The 24900-nt window shown below is 39.5% G+C and overlaps 1 protein-coding gene across 3 annotated transcripts; it reads left to right on the top strand.

The window, feature by feature from the left end:
• Positions 1 to 24000, top strand: LOC138617654 (receptor-type tyrosine-protein phosphatase epsilon-like). Of its 3 annotated transcripts, none has more exons than XM_069692819.1 (21): positions 1 to 120; positions 6632 to 6865; positions 12980 to 13051; positions 13737 to 13833; positions 14269 to 14342; positions 14756 to 14892; positions 15034 to 15124; positions 15271 to 15347; positions 15432 to 15468; positions 15556 to 15653; positions 16240 to 16359; positions 17439 to 17602; positions 18363 to 18498; positions 18686 to 18835; positions 19317 to 19410; positions 19782 to 19858; positions 19997 to 20131; positions 20371 to 20496; positions 20673 to 20824; positions 21831 to 21966; positions 22094 to 24000. In XM_069692819.1, exons 3-21 carry the CDS (start codon positions 12985 to 12987, stop codon positions 22166 to 22168), a joined length of 2043 nt encoding a protein of 680 aa, XP_069548920.1. In that variant the 5' UTR covers positions 1 to 120; positions 6632 to 6865; positions 12980 to 12984; the 3' UTR covers positions 22169 to 24000. The 3 variants fall into 3 exon arrangements, with proteins under 3 accessions (XP_069548920.1, XP_069548919.1, XP_069548918.1); XM_069692818.1 differs by having other exon boundaries at positions 1 to 271; positions 6632 to 6737; XM_069692817.1 differs by having other exon boundaries at positions 1 to 271.
• The last annotated feature ends 900 nt before the right edge of the window (positions 24001 to 24900 follow it).

Here is a 24900-nt window from a genome sequence, read left to right as displayed (position 1 = left end):
AGTCTCCACTCTGGCTGCCATAACAGCGCTCCGCTCAGGCAGGCAGGCGGGCCGGCGCATCCTCAGAGATCTGCAGGAAACATGATCATCAGGGGAACCTAATCACATTCATCGGCTAAGGTCAGATGATTTCGACAATTCCGTGTGTTTTTGCGTTATTCTCCAAAGGACATAAGAGAGGAGACAGGCGTCGGGTGCGTGCCGGAACGACACAAGCCGACATCATCATCAGCCGATGCGCGGTGTGAGGCGAGGTCATCTCAGCACCACGGTAAGATGCACGGAAAAAACGCACTGAAAACTAGCGATGGCACTTTTCTGTCTGCGTATTTATGCGTAAACACCGACGGTTTTTTTTTTTTTTTTTTTTCTCGGTTGCTTCACCCGGACTCGTTCCTGAACCCACTCGGCGTTTTTTAGTGTAGCTTTAATGAATCAGGCTCCGTGCATCTGTCTTTTAATCAGACCACTATTCATTTCGCTAAAATCAGAAAACCGCTTTACCGCTTTATCTCTCCAGAGAGGGAAATCGCATGCAGGCCACAGGGATTGAAAATTATATTCCGTGTCTGCTGTCATTCCTGCACAGACAACATGCACTACTACATAAATGTGGGTTAGTGGAGCATCCACGCGCCCTGCGACCATCAGGATGCTTCATGTGTATATTTTCGGTTTAACCAATAATTCATTGTAAAACAATCTGCGATTTTTAATTTTTTTTTTTTATATCATGTTAAAATTCCAGTCTGATCTTATGGAAATCGAACATGTAGCATCCTCAGTGGTCATAACATAAAACCGCAAGGGGGATAGTACACGTAGTAGTAACCGGGCCTGCAGGCTTCACACACCACAGTCATCCTGCATGCTGGAGCTTACACGGTATGGGTTGTTTTCTGATAACACATGAGGGGAATAATAAATGTATCATGTTATTTTGATGCAATGACATGCTCTGATCTAATTATGGGTTTCAAAATAAAATCTATAAGATACACTAAGTTCTCCGCTAATGGCAAAGACTGACCCATGAATCTGGAAGAAGTGAGCACAACTGATCAGATCAACTGACGGAGAACTGTCAAGCAGTTCATTAGATGCAGCAGTACACACTAATCTTAGTAGGATACTGTTGTAATAGTTGCAGTATGGGAAACTGATTGAGCTGCCATGTGTTCAAACATGAATTATAAATGTCCCTCATTCACCATAACCTCATTCACAATAACGTAACCTTCAGTTCCATCCTTGATTAAGTGGCCTACTAAAAGCTGATGTTAATTTTGGACTTACCTCAGATTTCTCATCTGTGGTTTGAATATTGGGCTGCATAGCCCACATCTTTGTCACCTTGGGAATACGCCAGCTATAGTTAGATACGCGCTAATACAAAGATTAATTTCCAGAGGATGACTTTTCAGTATCCTAAGGTGAGAACGATCCTGATGATGGTAAATGCACACACATTGGCCTTTTTAAAACTGGTTTGCATAGCTATGTTAGCACTAGCTGTATATGAACTGTGTAGAAACATGAGTCATTTCTGAGTTTACATTGTACTCTTCTCTAATATTGTTTGCTTAAAATGACATCAATAATTCAGAGGTTGCCATAGACACTCTGTCACATGATGGTCGTAAAACCGGATTCAGTGCTTCGCTGGTGTCATCAGGTAGGAGACTGTTGAACACCTGGGCTGGAAGGAGATGGAAAAAGAGCTGAGAGGGAAGTGTGCAGCTAGCTATAAGGGTCAGTATGACGGCTTTAAAAGTTGAGACCGCAGACGTTTTATTTATAAGTCACTGTGAGTCAGACAATGTCATCTCACATGCAATAGCGTTGAGGCAGCTGGTCCATTTGTAATGCTTTATTTCTCCCAGTTTACAGTGTATATAGTTTCGTTGAAATCATTTATTTTCTCAGATTAAGTTGTTTCGGAGAGTTTATGCTTCATTCAGAAATATTGAAATCGGATAGAATTTGTACAGTATGTGAAACAAGTCTATAATCCAAATAGATTTTGATTATTTTGATAAGAGGATAATTTAACCTCCAATAACTCCTTTTATTTGGTGCTTTCCCTTCATATTTTCTCCAGTCTGAACTGTCTGTCTGTTGTCTGTCACCATTTCTGCTGAAATAAGAGGATAATGAGGATTATGTTTCATTCCGTGGGCTGCATGTGTGCACTCAGTGCTGTGAGTTGTCTGATGGAACAAATAGAAGAGAGAGACCTCATGAACATGGCATTTTTTTTAAAGGGACTGCACCCTTTGCTGTCTTGTTTATGATAAAGTTTATTGCTTGCATTTAACTTCTGACTCCAGGCTCCTTTTTGTTTATCATATAAGGTTATTTCGAACTTAGCTCCCTGCCATGCCAGCTCAGTGTTTCATAAGTAAACCATGACTTGTGGTACAACTTGCCTACGAGAGGTGCTTGTGGTGTCAGTCCTGTCTGTTGTCTGTGGAGGGAAGAAAGCGACTTTTTTTTTATTTTAATGAGCGCTGCACTTAAACACAGGATTTGTTCAGGCAACAGTCACAGTGAAGGAGAATGCAGCAGCAGAGAATGAATCTGAAGAGGGCCACATGAATTCAAACAGAAGCTCACTGGGTCAGAATGAAGCTGTAAAATTATTTAAAATAATGCACCTAATCATGTGTGCATCACAGGGTATGTTTAACTATGGGATAGACTGAACCACCTCTGTTTGCTCATTTCATAGTTCTCACACTTCATACCACTTCCAGTAAAAGGAGCCAACTTGTTACCCTCGGCTGAGCAGCAGTAGAACGAGTGGTGAAGCTGTAATTGCAATGATTATCATCTCTTGTCCCTGGTTTCACCTATATTGTGCCCCAGAAGTGTCATTTTCAGAGTCCTCAAACTGGAGGCTGAAGATTACTTTCATCCTCTGATACGGCCATACAGAAATAATATTTCTCAGCAATTTCCCTCAGCAGTATAGTTGCTCATCTCAAGGAATTGGGTGGGTGAGGCTCAGACCCCACTGACATGCTCAGTAGACCAGTCAGTTCAAGTTCAGGGTTCGTGCAAGTAGAAGTTATATGATGTCTATAATTGGCTGATATTTAACTGAGCACTAAAGGAAACGTGTTATTTAATATATTTTGGAAAAGACACTAATGTTCAATCTTTTACAGCAGGATATGTCTTTATCTAATGCTGTAAAAAGCAGCATTTTGTCTTGTTGTCCAGACAGTTTCTTAGCAGGCAACATCACAGATGGAAACAAATTTGCAAACATACAGACACTCGCCTTTCACTGAATTGTGTGAAATCCGATTTTCCAACCTGACTGACAAAATACAATCTCAGTTTTGTCTGAGCATCATGAGTGAAAGTTACTGCATGCATCTGTGCTCTCTGAAGACCCAATTTACCCCGTATGAAACCATGTGAGCCTCTAAAATGAAAGGCATCAATATTGGATTTCTCTGTTAGGAAGGCGGCATGTGAATAGCATGAACTGAACTCATTGAATATGTAGAGTGTGTGAATGGCACTCATCAGATATTTTGACAGTGCAAATTACAATTAGAGTACAAAAAAACAGACTATTTACTTAATAGCTGTGTAGCTAAAGGAGGCTACTCTGTGTTGCCTGTTTTGGTATGAATTAATGATTGAACCACAGAGTGCCGGGTGATGACTGCACTCGCATAAAACTTTAATGATCTGCATGTTTCCCCTGTTAGTCAATGGGCAGAGCGGCACAGAAAGGACGTGCTTGTGTCTGTAATAATAGCATGCCTTGAGCGTGTCTCCCTTTTCTTTAAGACTGAATGTGCTGGGCAAGAAAGAGGAAAAATACTTGATGTGAAAAGATGAGAATGCCGTCATAAAAGTCTCCCAAGGGACTTTTAAGCATGTGAAATACATTATGAATATCTAAGCACATTTTATACATTTTTTATACCTATTATCAGTTAGCTTAGGCTTTTTAACATTCATAATAATATATTAGCATTGCAAAGAACCTAACCTAGATCTTCGAAGCGTATTATTACTTCAGTGTAACACATTACCTATTTTATCCATTATTAATATATTTTTTCCACTGCTTAGTAGCTAAACTTTTCTTAAACCCTCTGTGTAACAACTTTTCCTTTTAAAGTCAGCGTCGCAGTGTGAAGTATAGCTGGAAGTCCATCCTTACATCAGTGCTGGTATTGCAGTTTCTGCCGCTTTACGCTGTGATTCATCTTTGATTGACAGATTCAGTGACGAGATTTATGTTTGTGTGTAGGGTCAAAAGGAAGCCGTGTAGTGACAGTTCTTTTCTTAGTATGTTTTTAGCTTAACCTTTTTGCATCATGGAACATTCACCACATTTATATATAGAATAAACTGCGCCATCCTCTCAGGTGCATCGAGCGCATAATTAATTTCAGAGGAATTAGAGCTACGAGCAGCGATGTTAACGATATTACATGTCACTGCCAACTTACTTGTCACAGGGAGTGCTACATAGCCTGAGAGCACTTTTATAATAACTTCTGTGGCTCTAGGGGAGTTTTCTAAAGTCAAATAAATTTACTTAAATGACATCACTTGATTAATGTTTGCTCGAGCTCGGAGTTTGAAAGACGTGTTAAACAGGCAGCGACACTGGAGTTACATAATGGGGTTTTCGGGACCTTGTCTCATACTAAGAGTCAGGGTAACTCTGCCTTTTATGCATGTATTTAGACATAGAGTAGAGTAGGTGCAATGCAGATGAATCTCTATTACCCAATTTAAATGACAAACAAGATGTGGAACAATAAACAGACGTCCGGAAATGTTTTATCAATATTTCGTTTAGTTTTATCATCATTGAAAGACTGCAGGTTTAAAATGCCCCTTTCAAAGCAAAGCCTGTACAATACAGATTGGAGATTTTCTTGAGAGCACATTCTTCTAATTGACAGACCAAAATCAGTCAGTCAGATAGTATAAATTATACAACATTTTAATTCCGAATCATAGCAGATCTTTTAAATATGTGCTGGTGGTTGCGTCAGTTGTCACAGTGCTAAAACATCATAAAAGTGATTAAAAGTCTTGAAAAATACATGTTATTGGGACTATTTTATGTGTCAGACAGACTTGCAACTGGAGTTCAATAACAGAATATACACTTTAAAATCCAACCAAACATACTTCCGTAAAACATTAACATTTAGCCTATTAAATGGTAAGATGTGCCTTAATTGATCTCCTGTAGGATAAATTCTTAAATACCTATTCATTAGAAATACAGTAAACCATAAATAATATAATAAAATAGATGCGCATACATGTGAAAGGTTGGTGAGTTTGTAAACCACAGCTCTGTCTGGCCTCATACAGTAGCTATTTAAATATACTGTACATATGTATTATCTGTGGTGGCGACACACTGTATGCACCAATTTATTGTTATGAGCGGGAACTGATCACAGTGACAAAACTGTCACATTAAAATGTTATTTATAGACAGATGCTTTTCAGATGCTTTACCCGTTTTTGCCCGTGTGAACGAAAACCTGTCCAGCCTACGGGCTGTTTTGGTGTTGTGTCATCTCTAACCTCAAAATCTGGCATTCGTTTCTAACAATAGAGAAAAATAGTAACTTTTCAACTTTAAAGTCTCAACACTAAACCGATTGGGCATATCTTTAAAGCTTCTTTTTTATGCAGGATCGTTTGATGAGGTTTATAGTTCTCAGGTTGAAGTGGGTGCTTTTAATGGCAAACATTCAAATGCCAACAGCTTTAAAAAAAAAAAAAAAAAAAAAAAGTGGAAAAGTTGAGCTGAGCTCTTACAGTATTGAGGAGAAAAAAAGGAGGTGTTTTCCATACTGTACCTTATTCATTCATTTTCTCCACCGCAGCTCAGTCTGTGTGGGCTCTTCCAGCTGGCTCTAACTGACTAATTCACCTCTTCTCCTCTGCTTTCTGCTCCGCTGCGTTAAGTGTTAACAATGTGCCTTTGTGTCTCACACCTGTGGGCAATGGGACTCCGGGAGAAGAGGAGTGAGTGGGCCAATGGGGCAGGCTTTCTCTCTCAGACTCCAGCAAGATGAAGGAATAAACATCTCAGTAATGCTTTTGTGCAAACAGTGAAGAATTAATTCCAGCATAGTTTGTGAGATGGTTTTGGTTGCGTGGGCACATTCACAGACAGACTCAGGGCCGTGTGTGGCGACAACTTTAATTGGACAACTGTGTTATGTTTACTGTTCTTAGATTTTAAGGAGATGCTTAAAGCCACAGATAAATAACTCGTTAATGGTTTTGCTTTACTGTGAATTCTGAAGTGGTCGTTGCAAAGGAGAACAGCATGCCCAGGACAAATAGCTGCACACTCACACACTAGTCTCACCCACTGGATTAAATACAGTGCAGTCACTCTCTCCGACACATTGCGCAAATGTAAATCCCTTCTCGTTCAACTTTTATTTTGTTGTGTGTTCATGCATTTAAAAGTTTTTTTTTTATTTTTTATCTCTGGCTCAAGTAGTGAGTCACCTCACATCTTCCTCTGTTATTGCTTAACAGTAGAATACATTTAATAGCTTTGAGGTTTGGATCAACATTTATACATTTCTAACTGGTGCCTTTTGTTTAATTTTCCCAGGTTTCTTTGCTCCCCTGTGCCTTCATCCCAATCTAAAGCTCTGACAAACCTCCAAACGACCTCAACCATCTCTTCACCCAGCACTGTTATCGATGCATCAGAGGATGTGAGTAAGAGAGGCACCAAGGGTAGAAAACCCCCTCATAAATCCAACCAAGCAGGAGCCGGGATCACATGGTTGTTATGGACCGACGGGTCAACTGATTGCAGATCACAGTGGCTTTGCTCGGAAGTGTAAGTCTTCTGTTAATGCCTCTGACCAGTCAATTCTGTCTCAAGGAATCAATTGAAATTCAATCTATTAATGGGGAAAAAAAAATAATTAATGACAGTGTCCCCTTTCTTGATGTGACTAGGTGGATTTCAAATTATCTCTCCAAATCTATTTTTGTGACTATAACTATACTGACAGCAGGCAGTGACACGTAAACATGGTTAAAAAAAAACAACAACAACAAGATACGGATAGGGCAGCCTTCCCAGGTTAAATGTCTTTTTGATAAAAAGTGTTGCTATATGATTTTTTTGTCAAGTCTGACAGGTGTATTTTTGAAAGGCAGCTTTGTTGTAAAGCCTCCCTCATATGCGAAATACAAGAAGATGCATTTGAAGATAGAGCAGTGGCTTACCAGATAGTGAGGCATCATCCTTTTTACTACCTCTGTGTACTAAGGATGTCTTCCATTATGGCGGTTATCTCTGAACCTTGAATCTAGACATTTATCTCCTGCAGCTCCATTCCTCTCCCCTCCCCTCTCATCTTCTCTCCTCTCATCTTCTCTTCTCTCATCTTTCCTCTTCTCTCGACTGCTACTACACTTTACTGACATGTGTTTGTGCTCTCCTTCCATCCTTTTCCTTGGCACTTGACAATGGAAGTGGTGGCTGTTTCTTGTATATTTTTTTCGCACTGCCTTTGTTCCTCTGTTCCCTGGAAACAAAGAAAAATCTTTTATCTTTTTCTGTGCAAGACATGCCATTTATTCTGTGCCAGGTACTAAACGTGAATCTGTCTTTGAGGCCATATTGATTTGTGAGGAAACTGAGACGTGATAGGACGTAGCTATCTATTTTATATATTATGTTATTGTTTCAGAGCATTCTTTACCTTTCTTAAAAAGTGAATTCCTGTCCTGAAGTATAAAATTGTATATATATATATATATATATTTTTTTTTTTTGCCAGTATTCCTTAAATTGTTTTTGTTATATATTTTTGATCTGTTTCAATGCTGCTCCTTTTTTTCCAGATCAGAAATCATAGTTCAATAAGCATCACGTGTGGGAGATCTCCACGAATGTCCCCTGACAGTGTCATTGATGGAGCATATTGAATAATTTAGAAATATGTGTATTTTTCAAATCAGTGGTGATTTCAGGGGCAGGAAGCTTTGAACAGTGTCAGGGCAGTGAGGCTGCTGTTTTTTTTACAGGCCATAAATAATATCCAGCCTCTCTCCAAAAACACTGATATGGTGATACATTAGTGCATAATTTGGTTCATGGGATGGCAACGTTGATCTGTTGGTGGTAAATAACTCTATTACAAGTGGATGGATGGCCATGAAATCTGGGTCAGAGGGTCATGGTCCCCAGAGGATAAATCCACAGACTTTTCCTTTAGTGCCACTATGAAACATTTACAGTATGTTTTGAGTGAAAAGCCTCAACTATTGGATGGACTGAAATATGTTAACTCAGGGTGAGTTGCACTTACTTTGTTCATGTCCTGCATGACTTTACATCTAGGACCATCATCAAGTCAAATCTCTCCAATACTTAGTTTTATGACCAAATACCTGCAAAATAATAATAATCATTATCATTATTATAATTGTTGTTGTTATCATTATTATTATAAATATATTTGTGTGTTTCCTGCTAATTGGCAATTCAAAGAATATAATTTTACCCATATTCATTTTAAACAGCATTCTTTAATATAATTAAATGACAAAGAAATCACGTGTTGTCTTTGCTTATAGTTAAATTTGGTTGTAGCTGTCCACAGTGTAGCCAACATCCTGCCCAGTGCATGCTGGGAGAGGTGCAACACTCCCGGTTAGTGTGAGTGACATTTAAATAGTGCCAATGTAAATTACGTGTGATTGGCAGTGTTTTCACTTTTTAAGATAATTTGTCTTTAATTTAAAGATTTTAAGACTTCCTATAAAAACCATAATGATTCCCAGGTGGTTCCCGCTGGCACCCCACTACTGTCCCTCTACAAAGGTGCAAACATTTGGTATTTCTGTTTTTATGTTTTCTCTGTATGCCTTGGAGAGAAAGGATTGCTGAGCAAGCTACACATCGACATTCCTGGTTGTGAAGTCGAAATAGATTGCTTACAAATGTAGGCCTACGATTTATTGTGTTGCATTAAAACTGCGCACTATAAAAGCACATATGGCAAGAGAGCATGAAGTGGAAACAGTGCAGCAGATTAAACACCAAACAAGGAGGAAGAATAAAGACCATATATGAGATGTACAATTTTAACGTACACTGCGTTATCACTGAGATGTGAGTTCTCAAATCTTTTGAGGCTAACAGTGTCTTAGCTCTGAGTACTCAGTGTGCTTTCCAAATTTCCTGCTTAATTTATTAAGAAAAGGGACTTTGAAAGTGTCCCAATATTATACATGCAACAAATTATCATCCATGACAGTAGATTGTATGTCCCTCATAGCCTGGGAGATAAGATCGACACAATTCAGCTACAAACTACCTGGAGTACCAGATGCCGCTTGAGTATGATATTAATGAGTTTAGTGGAAATCCCAGTGTAATAATTCAGAGCAGCAACATTCATCCAGAGTTCCATATTTTGGAAACAGGACTTTAAATAGATTTTAATAGGAGTCTAAAAAAATCATTCTGCTCTTATGAACGAAACAGGTTTTATAGGTTAGAGCAGGTCAGCAGAAATCAAATACGACACAAATCACTTTGTAGTTACTGTAACGTGCGACTGGCAGCGTATGTATTACAATCTAAAGATATTTAAGAACTCTGTAATTGATTTGAAGTTCCTGTATACTTCACATCAGTCAAGGAAACTCTATCGTTCAGGCCTGACATACTATGAGACTCCTGTGATTCCCTGAATGTCGGGTAAAGGTCCCAAAACGGACACCCCGTCCTCAGGAACGAACTGTCCATGATAAGTGTTGATTGTGGTCACATTGGAGACAACATGTCTGACTCTCTGTCTGACAGTATTCAGCCAAGGACACATTGTTATCCTTATTGAAACCAATGTGTTCCTTATAGTTGAGACCTTTGTGAGAGTACTGGCAGAGAGGTTTAGCAACCGGGCATTGCCACACATTGTTGCCTCTCTCTCCTCGATCGAGCTGCTGCCAATAAACGTCACTGCGTTGACACCCAGAACGGTCTCCTCTGACTTCTTCACCTCATCTCCACGATTTCCATCACAGTCAAGACGATTTCCTTTTAATGGTATTGAATTTGAAAAATGAGAACCTTTTTTTTTTTTTCCCACGTGCACATTATCTTTTATTGTTCTCAATTATGTGAGCACATCATTTATTATTTATATACCAACCAGGAAGTCAAGCGGTCATCACTAAGCTACTTAAAATATTCAGAATTCTTCACCGTCATTTGTTATTAGCCACATGTTTTGTGTTCCTGGTTAAGACCTTCACTGATGAGTGACTGCAGATCTGCACAAGCAAAATACTTATTTGGCTGGTTTCCTTTGAGTCTCATTTACAGCTTTGCATGTGAGTGTCACAATGAGGGGGATGTTGAAGTGAAGCATGACAGATCTTTCAGGATGCTGTGAGTGTTGGCATTCGAGAGCATTGCAGTACATATGAGTTAACCACAGCGTCTGTAGCTGCCAGTCATGCAATGCACTGTCATGTGGTGATCTTCATCTCATATATGTTCACTAAGCAAAGCTAATCAATGTTGAATAATGCATATTAACCAAAATATTAACCCTGGAGGTCCAAGCCGGAGAATTATGCATTCTGAATCTCAGCATTAAATCATGCTTGGATGGGATGATTTGCTTCTGCACTCCCAATGCAAGTGATGCAGTATAATTTAATTCACTGGGAACGTTTATATCAAGCAGGTGTTGGAGGTTGAAGCAATCACATCGTCTGTAGGTATTTCAGTCAAGAGAAAATAAAGCAGGGATCTGGGATGAATTATGCAACACCTTCTGGGAAACACAAGAGCAGTTATTTAAAATAGGTCTCTCCAGTTAATCCTCATTCATATGAAGGTCAGATGATTTTATATGCAAATTAAGATGCATAAATAGTGTATGGTATGGTGCGTGAACAATGATGGATAATCAGTCATAATCAGTTATGAAGTTAAATATAGATTTTTTTTTTTAAACATGTTTGTATGAAGTATTGTTACAGTACAGCATCCTGCCTTCCAGTGCAGTAAGATGTGTTGTGTTTCTTCCTCTGCTTGGTTGTGTTGTTAGTTTCCCCTGTGTTGGCCAGAGGGCCACGCTAACACATATTTTTGTTCCTCTTTTTTCCCTTTAGTTAAAGTGAAAAACATGCATACCAGGTCTGAGTTAGCATTTCCTTAGTCACTTAAGGTGACAGAGCATTTGACATACTTTATGTTCTGTTCTCCCATCTATATACACGGTAGCTGCCAGAAGATGACAGATATTCAGTGGCCTGTGCAGTGACCCACACGCACAGTATGCCTTGCAGCATGGAGCTGTAGGATGGGGCTGTGTGAGTGAATGTGACTTGCCCAGTGGGGGAGAGTGGGGAACAGGTGCTGGCGGTGTCAGCTTGTTAACACTGGGGAGAGAATTGGCTCCTCCGACAGAGTGCGGCACATATGCAACACATAGCCTTTGGCTGTGCGACGTATGTGCAGGCATGCACACGTGTGCGGTGAGAAGAAGCAGTGTGTGTATGTGTGTTGTATAATTGCACACACTTCTGACTCTGGGACGTTGATAGCTGTTAGGTTTATTTGATTGGTTTTCACAGTTATTATTTAGGTGCAAAAAGAGACTTGACTGTAGTTCAGGTCCACTTTGCTCCTGTCTGTGTTTGCAAATGAGCTGTGCGTGTGCATGTGTGTCGACACCCTGTACTTTACAGTGTATTACTGCAGAGAGACACTGCATAATGTGCACAACCCAGAGCCCCTAATTTGTTGTCCAATAATACTTTATACGTTTTGACATAAATTTTGTTTTGAGAACATTGTTAGAGCGTTTTAATGTTGCTCCGTTCTCTACAAATGCTTTGGGGAGATATAGTTATATGAAACCCCCAGGGTTATGTGCAAGAAATTCTCTCAAACATTACAAATTAGGCCCCCAGATGACCCATTTCTAGAAGAACTAAATTGACACAATGAATTATTCCATCCAGGCTTGTAGCCTCTATAACGAGAAGGGGACTGAGAACAGAGGATAAATTAGGACACTCAATTCTTGCTTCTCTCATTTATTCCATCAAAGCCACTTATGCAGATCTGCCCCGTTTGCCCAATTTATTCTGTGATTTCTCACCCTCTCATTTGGAGGATGGGGCAAAGAGAGAGGAAATGGATGTGAGTTTGGAGAAATTGGCTGCAACACTTTAGAGATGAAAAAGACACAATGATAATGTGTCAGAATCAATTGCATTTTGTCATAGTTGTGAGGAACATGACATATCCTTTTCCTTTTGTAAAGACACTCGTGGCGCTCTGCCCCAAATACATCACTAATAGCTGCCAGCAATAAAGTAAAAGAAAAGAATGAGAACGGTTTAGAATAAAATTATGTTTCACCGTAGAGGAAGAGAAAGTTAGACAGTTCAGTGTCACATTTGACCTGAAAAAAAGGCCACTAGACTGAGGTTTAAAAATTCAAAAATACCCACTACATGTGTGGAGGAGTGTGCATGTCTTACTGTCTCGTTGCTTCGCCAGGCTGCACCGTGCTGTATGTCAAAGACAGCACAGCAAAATGAGATGGCTTCTAACAAATACTACTTGAGCTTGACTCCATTGCCAAATCCACGGAGTCCACAGGGTATACGGTTACTGTCACCTGTGGGTTAAAAGCCTCCTCTCTGGTTTGATGTCTGAATATCAGGTTATTTGATGCCGCTTTTTCAAGTCAGCCCGACAGGACAAAAGGACTTCAACTGATCAGCAGAGAGACACTCAGCCTAATCAAAGCAGAGCTCTCCTCTCAGCCCTTTGAATGCTGCATCGAGCTGCAGACGTATTTCATGTTTATTTGGTGCCGCCTAGTGGGCATTGTGGAAAATTACAGGTTTTAATCTGTTTTTCTGTTTAAGTGACTGCTTTTTTAATTTTTTTTTTTTTTATCCACAGTGACAATGGTGTTATTTCTGATTGGGATCTCTATTTCTGTGAATAATTCATCTCATGAGAACCAAACTGCAGGTAATTGTTGAAACAAGTGAATTAGTATGTTGTAAATGGCAAAAATCTGATGTTAAAGCAAAACTGTAATTTTTAAAAGATGAAACAACTCAAAAGTTAAATTTCTTCAAATTAAATTCTTCCCTTGCTCACTTTAATACCCTCAGGATCTGGTATAACAAGTACTTTACAGTAAAATAGAAAATGTCAGAAAACTTCAGACAGATGTTTTGCAACTGATGTTATTGCATCGGTTTGCTGATTGTTCTCCACTTGTACTGTTTCAACTCATTTGACTATTTTGCTGTCTGTAATTTTCACATGTGATTCCGGACACAAACGTACAGCAACATTTTTGAAAGTCTTGCTTTAAAGGAAGAGTTTGACATCCTGAGAAATAATTTGCCCTCTTACATGAACTATCTGTTAGATGTGATGCTGGTACTAGGATACATTTAGATAAGACTATTTCCTGACAGGGGCTAGTCACTTAAAAGCCCCTGCACAGAGCCCAGTTAAGATGAGCTAATTGTCTACTAGTGATAACAATTATCGTCAGGAAAAGCAAATAAGCATATTTATTAATTTGTCTCGTTAATATACTCGTTAAAACACTGTATGATATACCAGAAAACTGTTTTGTTGTATTCTTGGTTAAAACTAATAAGGAATTATATTATTCTTTTTTTTTTTTTTTTTTTTCTAGAAAACCCCACCCACCAGGGTGCTCATGTGCTGCCCTCCACACTGGTCATCTCCCTGCTTCTTATCATCGTCGTCTTGCTGACGATCTACTGTCTGAGGTGAATAGACCTGCACATACACACTCTTCATCACTTACTCGCTCTCTCTCTCTCTCTCTCTCTCTCTTTCTCAGCATGTCTGTGAGCATGAGAGGTTCAGGTCAGGGCATCTGGGTGGGGGTAGTTTGGAAACAGCCGGTGATCACTGGCTTATGAGTAAACAGCTGCACTTCAAGTAAGACGGCAAACAAAACCGGCGAGGTCAGGTCAGGCCACAGATACTCATTCACTGACCAGCCAGCTCACACCTCCTCTTCTCGACGACGGCATGAGGAGGAACAGCTTTGCCTCTCTGAGATGGTGGATATTGGTTTTGATATTTGTTGTTTACTCACTTTATGTGCTCAACAGCACTGTTCTAGGGATTGGATTTTTTATTTTATTTTTTAATAGACGGTTTTGCTTTCTTCTCTCCTCACGATGTCATTATTGTAGGTTCAAAAACCACAGGAAAGCTCTCGTAACCTCGGTGGATAAAAAGATTCCAAATGGCTTCTTGGAGGAACAAGGTACTTTTGTCCTGTACTCAATATAACCAACCAGCGCATGAAAATATAATGCAGCCCTTTGCTTTTTATTTCCTTTTTATTTGATTGATAAATTTATACTCTTCGTGGACAAGTAAAGTTTCATGATCTGGTTTCTGGAACGGTTCGGAGAGGCTCTTAGCTTTCCGAGCACGTAGGGAGCCATATAAAGTTTCACTTCAGGTAAAAATATAAATAAATGGAAAGGCCAAATTCTGAGTTAAGACAGTTTCATGCAACAGCACCATGTTTATGACTCTAGAAATCATTTCTGTCATGTAGCCACAGAAGTAGGAAATCTTAATAGCCAGCAGGCTTGTTTTTGCAGGTGCTGTGTAATGTTCTCCATTGGGAAACATTTGCAGCCTGACCACCATATATTTCCTCAAACACAGGAGAGCAGACAGTGGTCCTCCTCCCCAGATCTCCCTCGCCATCCAAGAGGTACTTCCCCATCCCTCTGGACTCGCTGGAGGAGGAGTACCGGATTCGCTCTGCGGACGATGGCAAGCTCTTCAGAGAAGAGTTCAATGTAAGCCCGAGTTTATTTGTTGTTGTTGAAGCTCTGCAAGCAAACAACAAGTACAGAAAACAGTAATAAAATGTTGTGTTAGCCGGCTTTGTACTCATGGCTTTATTTTTATCTCATGAGATTTGGATTCTCTCTTTATAGTCTTTGCCATGTTACTACCACCACGGGTCCTTTGAGGAGGCGAGCAGAGAGCACAACCGAGAGAAAAACAGATACCCAAACATTTTACCATGTGAGTCAGGATCTATATTCTGCAGCAGGCACAATTATTACAACTTTAAAGTTCTATCAATAACTAAATCATAAGGAGAGGGCATGCGGGCTGAAATAAAAAGTTAAGAGCTAAATGGATTTGCTTTCTTTTTCTTTGATTCACAGACGATCACTCAAGGGTGATGTTAAGTTATCTTGATGGACATCTGTGCTCAGACTATATAAATGCATCTTACATAGACGTGAGTATTAATTATAATTAAACTTTTAATGTGAACGATTGTGCTCAAGACAAATTCTCATGAATAATGTGTTTTTTCACACAGGGTTTTAAAGAGAAGAACAAATTCATTGCAGCGCAAGGTAAATACACATTTAACGTAATTTACACCGACATGTTGTTGAGTTTATAACCATACTTTTCAAAAACTTTTCCGGATTCTGTTTCAGGTCCAAAACCCGAGACAGTGGCCGACTTCTGGCGGATGATTTGGGAACAGAAAACAGCAACTATAGTTATGCTGACGAATCTGAGAGAGAGGAAAGAGGTATTTTCCCTCTGTGCTGCATTCTTCCAATGCTGCAGCATTATAGAACGAACCTATAAAATCTATACAACTCCAACATGCAATTAATGGAATCACTTTTGTATTCTCAAGACCCAAAGTCATGGGCATAATTTATTTGACCCCTTCCCCATCTGACAATCCATACAGAGTGTAACCCAGCAAGTTACTTTATATTGCACGAGTTTAGCCTCGAAGGGTTGATCAATTGAGTGCTCAACAGCAGGTTTGATGGCGCAGAATAGAGGCAATGGGGATCAATGACGAAATAATTGTTGATAAGATCCTAAGAGGCTTCATGATAATTAGTCTGAGAATCTAGTTAATGAGTTGAAACGTCACTGTGAAGATCTTATTGACTGACAGAGTCGCACAAAGTCGCTGTGATTGCCTTTGAATTGGATTGTGAAGTGCAAGCATGACATACACGTTTCTACACGTACAATAGATGCAGCTATACAACCTCAGATGCAATGATAATCAATTGTTGTGTGTGGATTTTAGAGGCATAATATTCCCCTCCAGTACATGAAGAATAACCTCCTCATTGTTGTGATTCTCTCACCAGGAGAAATGCTGTCAGTACTGGCCAGAAAAAGGTTGCTGGATGTACGGGAATGTCCGAGTGGCGATGGAGGACGTCACTGTACTGGTGGACTACACCGTTAGGAAATTCTGTGTACAATATGTAAGTAAATCCTGTGAGTCTGCATATCAGTGCATTGATCATGGATACATTGTAGGCTCTTTAACAGTACCGAATCACTGATTTGATCATTTTTAAACACACAACTGTGTCTCGTGGCCCAGCACAGAGGCTGAGTTGACTTCACTGCGCAAAGCAAACGTGATTATACTGCACAGGAGGAACAGAAATAGCCTAACATTAAGATAAATGCGTGCTTTTATTTTGATATTTACAGGTGATGTAGAATAATAGTGCACTGTTTCAACGTTGTTCTCACTATAGTTTTTAATTGCTGTAAAAATATAAAAATCTATTCTCGTAATGGAGAGATTCTTATTAAAAATTAAAGACTAAACAAAGCTGCATTGAGATGGTGTAAAAAGTAATGTTCCCCATGGGGAAACTGGAACATTTTAGTGAACTGTAATAGGATACAAAATATAATAAACAAATGAAAACCAGTATGGAAACACATTAAAGAATATTAAAGGATATAGATTACAGATAGAGCAGATATGTTGTGTCTATTATCAGTATGTAGGTGTAGTACGCTGTAGTAAGCAGTGTTTGTTCTCATCATTTCATCTTTCGAAATTCACACACAAACAGCATCTTTGTTTCCTCCCTTGTCTTTTTGACTGCCAAGTCGGATGCCAGCTCGGTGTACCGTGAAGCCTTCACACTACAAAAATTCACTTTGTTCCGTCTCCATGTGAAAGCAGACAAGCACAGACATCCTCTCTGACCCTAAAAACTGTGACTGCGCTGTAGTTGTTCAGTACAAGCCAACAGACTGGCTGCTTTTTTTTTTTTTTTACATTTAGCTCTCTGAACAGAGAGTAACCAAAATGAAATTATGCTCTCCTGAGTATTGATGCGATATGAGAGCGAGGTAGAGGCAAACCAGTGTTTGGATAATTACGTTCCTTCCCAAAAAGCAAATTGGCAAAAAAAAGGAAATTAGGTAACAGTTTGCTGTTGACTGGCTTCTTAAAAAAGACAGACAACAAGTCAGTTTGACTGATTTGTGTCTTGACAACATTATTCAGGTGTAAACCTTGTGCGTCTGTGCTTCACAGCAAGGCAGCGATGGTCCCCGAGCTCCCCGGCTGGTCACCCAGCTCCACTTCACCAGCTGGCCAGACTTTGGGGTGCCGTTCACACCCATCGGCATGCTGAAATTCCTCAAGAAGGTCAAGGCTGTCAATCCATCGTATGCTGGGCCTATTGTCGTGCACTGCAGGTAGAATGTGTTGCAGGAAGGAAGTCAAAAGAAGGCATGCACATAAATAGCATCAGAGATTCAATTCATTATAAAAGAGGAGAAATCACTTTTTCCAATGTTAATTATTAAGGTTAGAAGTGAACTTCATTGAAGGTAAAATGTATAAAAACTAAAGTGATGCTGTTTGCAGATGAATATTTACACATATTTTTTTTTTTAACTTTCTCATTATTCTGTAATTGCATGCCTGGTATGTGCATAATATTTATTTGACCAATCAGCGTAACGCCTCAACAGAGAAATCTTGTAGCAACTGCTGTAACAGGTGCTCAGGGAGAAGGACTGTTGTTCTTGAATGGGGCCCATTGAAGAGGCCTCAACACCCCACTGTGGAATCCCAGCTCTGTGCTCCCTGAGGTGCAGTCTGCTGAAATGACCCCTGTAAATCTATTAGGAGTGCGTTTGGGCTTCAGAGGTGAAGCACTTCCACATATGCTCGTGGCTCCTTACAAAATTGATGCCTCTGTTAGGAATATAAGAACAATATGGCAATGTATGTGACTTCAAACAAAAATTATAACATCATCATCTCTATTAATCTGCATTGTGTGAGAAAAACAGTATTTTTTTTTATTTTTTTTTACTGCAGGGAATGCTCTTTTTCTTTTAAATACAACGTTATACAGAGTTGTTATTCAAGACATTTTGTTTTGCAGCTCCACTTGGCTGTTTGTTACAGAGAAGACCTTGTGCCTTCTTCTTGTTTGTGTTTCGACAGTGCCGGGGTTGGGAGGACTGGGACGTTCATTGTCATTGACAGCATGATCGACATGATGCACATGGAACAGAGGCTGGATGTCTTTGGCTTTGTGAGCCGAATACGAGAACAGCGCTGTCAACTCATCCAGACAGATGTAAGGATTGACCCTTTCCGACCTGTTGTACCTTGGACTGACAGCTCAACTCGCTGCTCTAGTCGTGGCATAAACAAGCGAGGGCATGGAAAAATAAGCATGTCTGTGATGCAAAAAATAGTAGGAAATAGTTTGGCAAACTAAAGCAACTACTTCTACGTCTTCGTCTCCTTATCTTCCTCCTCAGATGCAGTACTCCTTCATCTACCAGGCTCTGTTGGAGTACTATCTGTATGGAGACACAGAGCTAGATGTGTGCTCTCTGGAGGGCCATCTGCAGAGGCTTCACAACACCAGGGCTCCCCACGACAGGCTGGGCCTGGAGGAGGAGTTCAGGGTACGAAGGAAGAAGCTCCCTCTTAAACATTTCAGTCAGTAATGAATCGTCCTCATCACCCTGCGCCCTGCATGGGTATATTTTCATGGAAAACTTGCCCAGGGTGCTGCTCCTGGCAGTAGTAACATAAATAACAATGCTTTGGATCAACTAAAACTTCATAAGGTACCACCATCTGCCACATAGAATTTACCGTAGCTCTGTGAAAAATCCTCATTTTTGCTGCAAAGAGTCCTCCACATTTCCCCACACACTGAATGGAATTATTCCCAAATGCCTCTTCTTCTTCTGATCTTCTCTGACCGAGAAGAAATGTTTTTGTCCAGCTTCTGTGCTTTTTACTCGATGCAGTTATTAAAATATTGTCTGTTTCAACATCACCCGCTTAAAAAGAAAAAAAAAAAATCCCCATGTTTATTAGCGTTGTACTGCCCCGTTCTGATGAAAACAAACCGTATGTCAATCCGTTTCCTCCCATCAGAAGCTGACCAACGTTCGCATAATGAAAGAGAACATGAGAACTGGGAACCTTCCCGCCAACATGAAGAAGAACCGTGTGCTTCAGATCATTCCGTGTAAGGACTACTCCGATACTCCGAACACTTTCATAATACATCACATCCAAGTAACATCAAAGCATCACGCTGCTTGTGATTTTTATAGATGCCGTACACAGATATCTGGCTAATCAGTTCATGTCTGTGTGATCAATGACATTTAAATCGGGCTTGTATCTTTGCTACAAGTTGAGAGCAGAGAGGGGAAAGAGATCCTGGGTACAACTTTTTATACTGAAAACTGATATACACTATGGCGTGTTTGGCCTTAATAACACAGCTGAAGTTTTACTTGGCTGTGGGTTTTTTTTTTCCATCAGCCCTTTCAAACTTTTATTTTATTAGGAATCACTTGTGGAAAGTTTCATTTCCCTTTTTTCTTTTTGCAGATGATTTCAACCGAGTAATACTCTCAGTGAAAAGAGGACAGGAGTTCACCGACTACATCAATGCCACCTTTATTGATGTAAGCACTCCCTCACAACCTCCTGTATAGATTTCCCATAGAAGTATATATAAAGCTCATTGTTTCCTTTACAAACAATGCAAAATATTATGTTTGCTGCACTCTCAAGTGTTGTTTACCGGATGATCTGCCCTCCAGGGCTACAGGCAGAAGGACTATTTTATCGCAACCCAGGGCCCCCTGTCTCACACAGTGGAGGACTTCTGGAGGATGGTGTGGGAGTGGAGGTGTCATTCAATCGTTATGCTCACCGAGCTCAAAGAGAGGGAGCAGGTACAGTATGGTGCTCTTGCAAAAGCACAGGCTGAAAAGCGGAGTTGCATGGTCAAATAATCTTTTTTTATTCTTTTTTTTTTTTTTTAATTTTTTTTTTTTTGCCTAAAAGCTTGTGTATGTATTTAATTGTTTTATTTTTTTTGGCTGTGGTGCACATTGAAAATACAGAAACAAAAACAGGATATAAATTAGTCAAATGTAGCCTAATTGTATTTCCATCTGACCTTTCCAACCAGGAAAAGTGTTTCCAGTATTGGCCATCAGAGGGCAGTGTTACATTTGGAGATTATACTTTGGAGCTGACTGGAGATACAGTGTGTGAAACCTTCACTCTCAAAGACATGGTTCTCACCTACAGACCAGTGCGTAAAACACTTCAAATCACTAAAACAGACATTTTAAAGAACCACATTTCCTAACTTGTTTTCATTGTGCTGTCTTCACCCACATGAAGCAGTTTAAAGTTCATGAAATTTCATTATATCTAGCTTTTTTTCAGGTGGATAGAAATAACACTTTAATTTGCACATCTCACCAGGAAAAGCAGTCACAACACGTCCGACACTTCCACTTCCACGGATGGCCTGAGATCGGCATACCAGCCGAGGGAAGAGGGATGATTGACATTATTGCCGCCGTGCAGAGGCAGCAGCAGCAGTCTGGAAACCGTCCCATAATTGTGCACTGCAGGTGAGGAACTTTAGTTTGACAATTCTGCAGCATAATGGAAATTAGACACAATTACATTAGGTATTTGTCCACTAATGCTTTTTGATACAGCTATGCTTTTATTACCCAATCACCTCAATCTTTCTGATTGATATTGGAATGAATTTCAATTTTAAGGACACATATTTTGCTCCAACAAATGTCTGTTACAATAAATTGTCAATTTTCCTCAGTAGACCTGGTGTTCTATGCCTAAACCACTTATGTGATCCTTTATAAAGACTTAGCTGTGAAAGCTTTGATCAGAACCTAGCTTCAGGTGAAGTGATTCTAAAGCAGCGTGCCCCTGTGGGATTGATCCAATCCACTGATTCACAGTCAATTAAAACCTCTCAAAGTGAAATCTCCTCTGACTCCCACTATGATTAATCTGATAAGATGAGCTAACGACAGGAAATGGTGTCATCACTCTCCTCTATTCCTTCATCACCACTTGTCTAAGAGGGGCTTTTTAAAGCTTTTTTCTCCGTCTCGGGGGGATGGGGCTAACCCGTTGCAATCCCTAACGTCTCTCTACACTTCTCTTCCGAATCGCGTATCGCTCTCTCGCGCTCGCTCCCTGTCTCGCTCTGTCTTTCTCTCTCCATCCCACCATCATTGTAAACATTGACTCAGTCAAACACCGAGCTTCCAAACTGATTAGTGTTAGCGTTTGGATTAGCCTCTCTTTAAGTGGAGATAATTATTAGCCACATTACACAAAGGTCACCTTTTCTCTTGCTAACTTTTTGAGTTAAATGGAAAAAGGATGCGCTAAGATTACCAGAGTTTCACTGACGTTTTTTTAAGACATTGAAAAGTTGTTTGAATTTAAAAATGTTTGGCTCTACGTCCGAGTTGCGTTTCTTAAATTGTCTGTAGTTCTTTGTGACACGTGGGATTCTGCAGTGAATCTCAGTTTTAAAACACCTGCAGTGTGTGCATTATGTGACGTGCTTACTGACAGATTTGTCCTTCTCGTCCTCAGTGCTGGTGCGGGACGGACCGGAACCTTCATTGCCCTCAGTAACATTCTGGAGAGAGTGAAAGCTGAAGGCCTCCTGGATGTTTTTCAGACAGTCAAGAGTTTACGTATGCAGCGGCCGCACATGGTTCAGACTGTGGTAGGTGGAAAATGAGATAATATCAAACCTGCAGTGCAGAAAAATGTCAGCTTATCCACATTTTGTGTTGTTTGGAACAGTTTCATGTATCCACAGTGACACTTTTTCCTTTTGCTTTTTCTTCCAGGAACAATACGACTTCTGCTACAGAGTTGTCCAGGATTTTGTTGACATTTTCTCAGACTACGCCAATTTTAAATAACACCTGTCAGATAATGTTCTGCACACTTTTGTCAAATTAACGTATGCAATTTTTTTCTGAATGTTATTTTCTAAAGCGACCTCTTTTTACATTTTGCACTCGATTAAAGATTTAAAAAAAAAACTAAAAAAAAAACTCATGTAACATACTGTAATATGAAAACATCTGTGACAGAGGAGAGTTTGTCTCTTTCAAGAATGTTTAATGTCTTCAAGTATCCCAATGTGAAATATAGAAATTAAAATGTGGTTACTCAAAGGTTTGGTTGGGTTCTTGATTATGTAAAAAAAAAAAATAGTTTGGCAGAAATCCAACATTTTAGGGTCAAAGTGTTTAAGAGGGAATACTTAGTATATTCCAGTATGATCTATGTACATAAAATATATAGAGTGAATATACACATTAGTATGTATGGTTCACTTCCTACCTGAAATACATCACCAGTGTGTTGTATAGTACACCAGTCCTCTTTTATTTCTGCTTTAGTCTGTCACTGACCACAATGCCTTTGGTTTTCATTAGTCGTCTGTTTTATGTGGCAACATGTTTGATTGCTCTGGAGAGAATAAAATGTGTTTGATAAATGGGATAAAATGATGAATACTTTTGCTAAAATTATATCTCCTCTCACATTTGTGAATTTAATATTTAGGATCTACTTTTAGCTCAAACAAAAACATACAATTTCAGATGCATCTCGCTCTGTTAGAGGCTGTGAATTACCTCACTTCTGTCTGGGAAAAACTTAACAGCTGCTGCCTGTTGCAATTTTATTCAACTTCACCAACTTTCTTTTTTGCCTGTGGCAATATTACTTAGTGGATTGGTGCCTGACTCTGCTAAATGCAATTAGCCCACATTGGAACAGGCAGGAAATAATGTATTATTACATGAATTCAAATGTGTCATCGCAGTCATGCATCATACTCTGCTTTTAAAAAAAAAGAAAAGAAAAAAAACCTCCACATTTTTATACACTAACAAGCCAACGTTGCATGCTTGCTTAAAGCAGTGCCATACTGATTAGAATGATCTCTAATCATGAAAACCTTGTCACTAAGTGACACAGTTTTAATAAAGATAATCCAGATGTTTACTGTATGTTTAACATAAATGGCGGTCTCATGTATGGGTCATCAATTAATTGTGTACACAAACACATCTCAGAATATTATAGGAATACAAATGTACCATAAGTTTAGTGGTTTGCAAATAAGTGTGTAAGAAATTAAGAAGGAAAACACTGTAGAAATGTGTGTGTGTGTTTAAATGAAATAGCTGATAAGTGATGCAGCTGAGTGTTTTTCATCCACCGGAAAAAAGATGGAAATATTTCTCCAGCATTGATGTCAAAATACAGTGCTCGGCTCAAATATGAAACATGCAGGCATTTTGACATGTTTTGACTACGGTTGATACAGTAGTTCTGGTTTCATATCCAAACCCCAACATTGCTGCAAAAACAAAAGCATATATTTTTGCAAGGCTTCTGCTTATTTCTTTTGTGGAACAGCAAACTTGGGATTCTGAACTTTTTACTGTGTTTGTACTTCCATTATTATGAATTTGTAAGATGGTTTATACATGACACACTGATGGTTTTGTTCATTCCATGTACATAAATACTTGTGGTCATTGATCATCACTGAGGTTTCCTGCATTGCTGACTAGTCATGCTGAAAAAATAAGACATCGGGGTAATGACAGCGAGGCCTTGCCGCTGCTGTAACAAACATCTTGTTTCAATGATGTTTCTGCTTTTTCAATCTGTACAGATTTGAACTACTGTTTGTTTGCTAAAAGCAGAATCCAATAAATAATAGGTGGAGAGAAACGTCAGATTTCATCTTTTTTTTTGTCTACCTCTACACAGATGCATTTCTTACAAACACAACGATGTTTTCTTAATATATATTTAATGCTGTTTGAACCTTAATGGTGATGTCAGCATTTCTGAGCACTTAGCCACTTCCATTAGTAGTATTTTGTGTCCCATTAGTCAGTAAATGTGTCACACCTGCAGAGAGGGGATTATAATCCTGCCAGCCGCCATGTACAACACCTATAAAAATCCCCCCCTGGCTAGTGTACCACATGCTAACAAGGCACATACAGAGGTGAGTGAGTCTTTACTGAAGTTTGTTCAATGCTCATTAAATAATAATTACCCTTCTTATTAATTACTGTCTAAAATGTTGTTTTGTAAGTGTAGGGCGATGCTTTATAACCCCTGGTCTGCGAGCCGCGGAGCTCTGAGTGAGGACCCTGTGACATTATTGTTTTTATTGTAAATGTGGCTTCTTCTGCAGTTCTAATGGAGGCGAGCAGCAGAGTTATGGTGCAGGTGTTGTTGTTGGCGTTGGTGGTTCAGGTCACCCTGTCCCAGCACTGGTCCTATGGATGGCTACCAGGTGGGAAGAGAAGTGTGGGAGAGCTTGAGGCAACCATCAGGGTAAATGATTTGTTTTGTTTTCTTTCTTTTTTTTTAATGTGGAGTCTAGTGTTTCAGGAAATGTGGTAACTTTATGAAATTTAAAGCAAAATTGAACAGAAATACCTTCATATAATTGGTCTGTTAATTTGACTCTGGGACTTTTTTTTCAATTTTTTTTACAATGCTGTAAATGTTATGTTAGGCTCAGATTTTGTATCAACCTTGGTTTCATCCTCTAAAGTCTCTTTTATTGTGCTTAGATGATGGGTACAGGAGGAGTGGTGTCTCTTCCTGAAGA

The sequence above is a fragment of the Brachyistius frenatus genome, unplaced genomic scaffold (assembly GCF_029030835.1).
Source record: "Brachyistius frenatus isolate BFR_SWC_R1_liver_20210118 unplaced genomic scaffold, ASM2903083v1 Contig_13, whole genome shotgun sequence".
Taxonomy (NCBI): Eukaryota; Metazoa; Chordata; class Actinopteri; family Embiotocidae; genus Brachyistius; species Brachyistius frenatus.
Note: the sequence above shows the minus strand (reverse complement) of the source record. Positions and strands in the feature narration are given on the sequence as shown.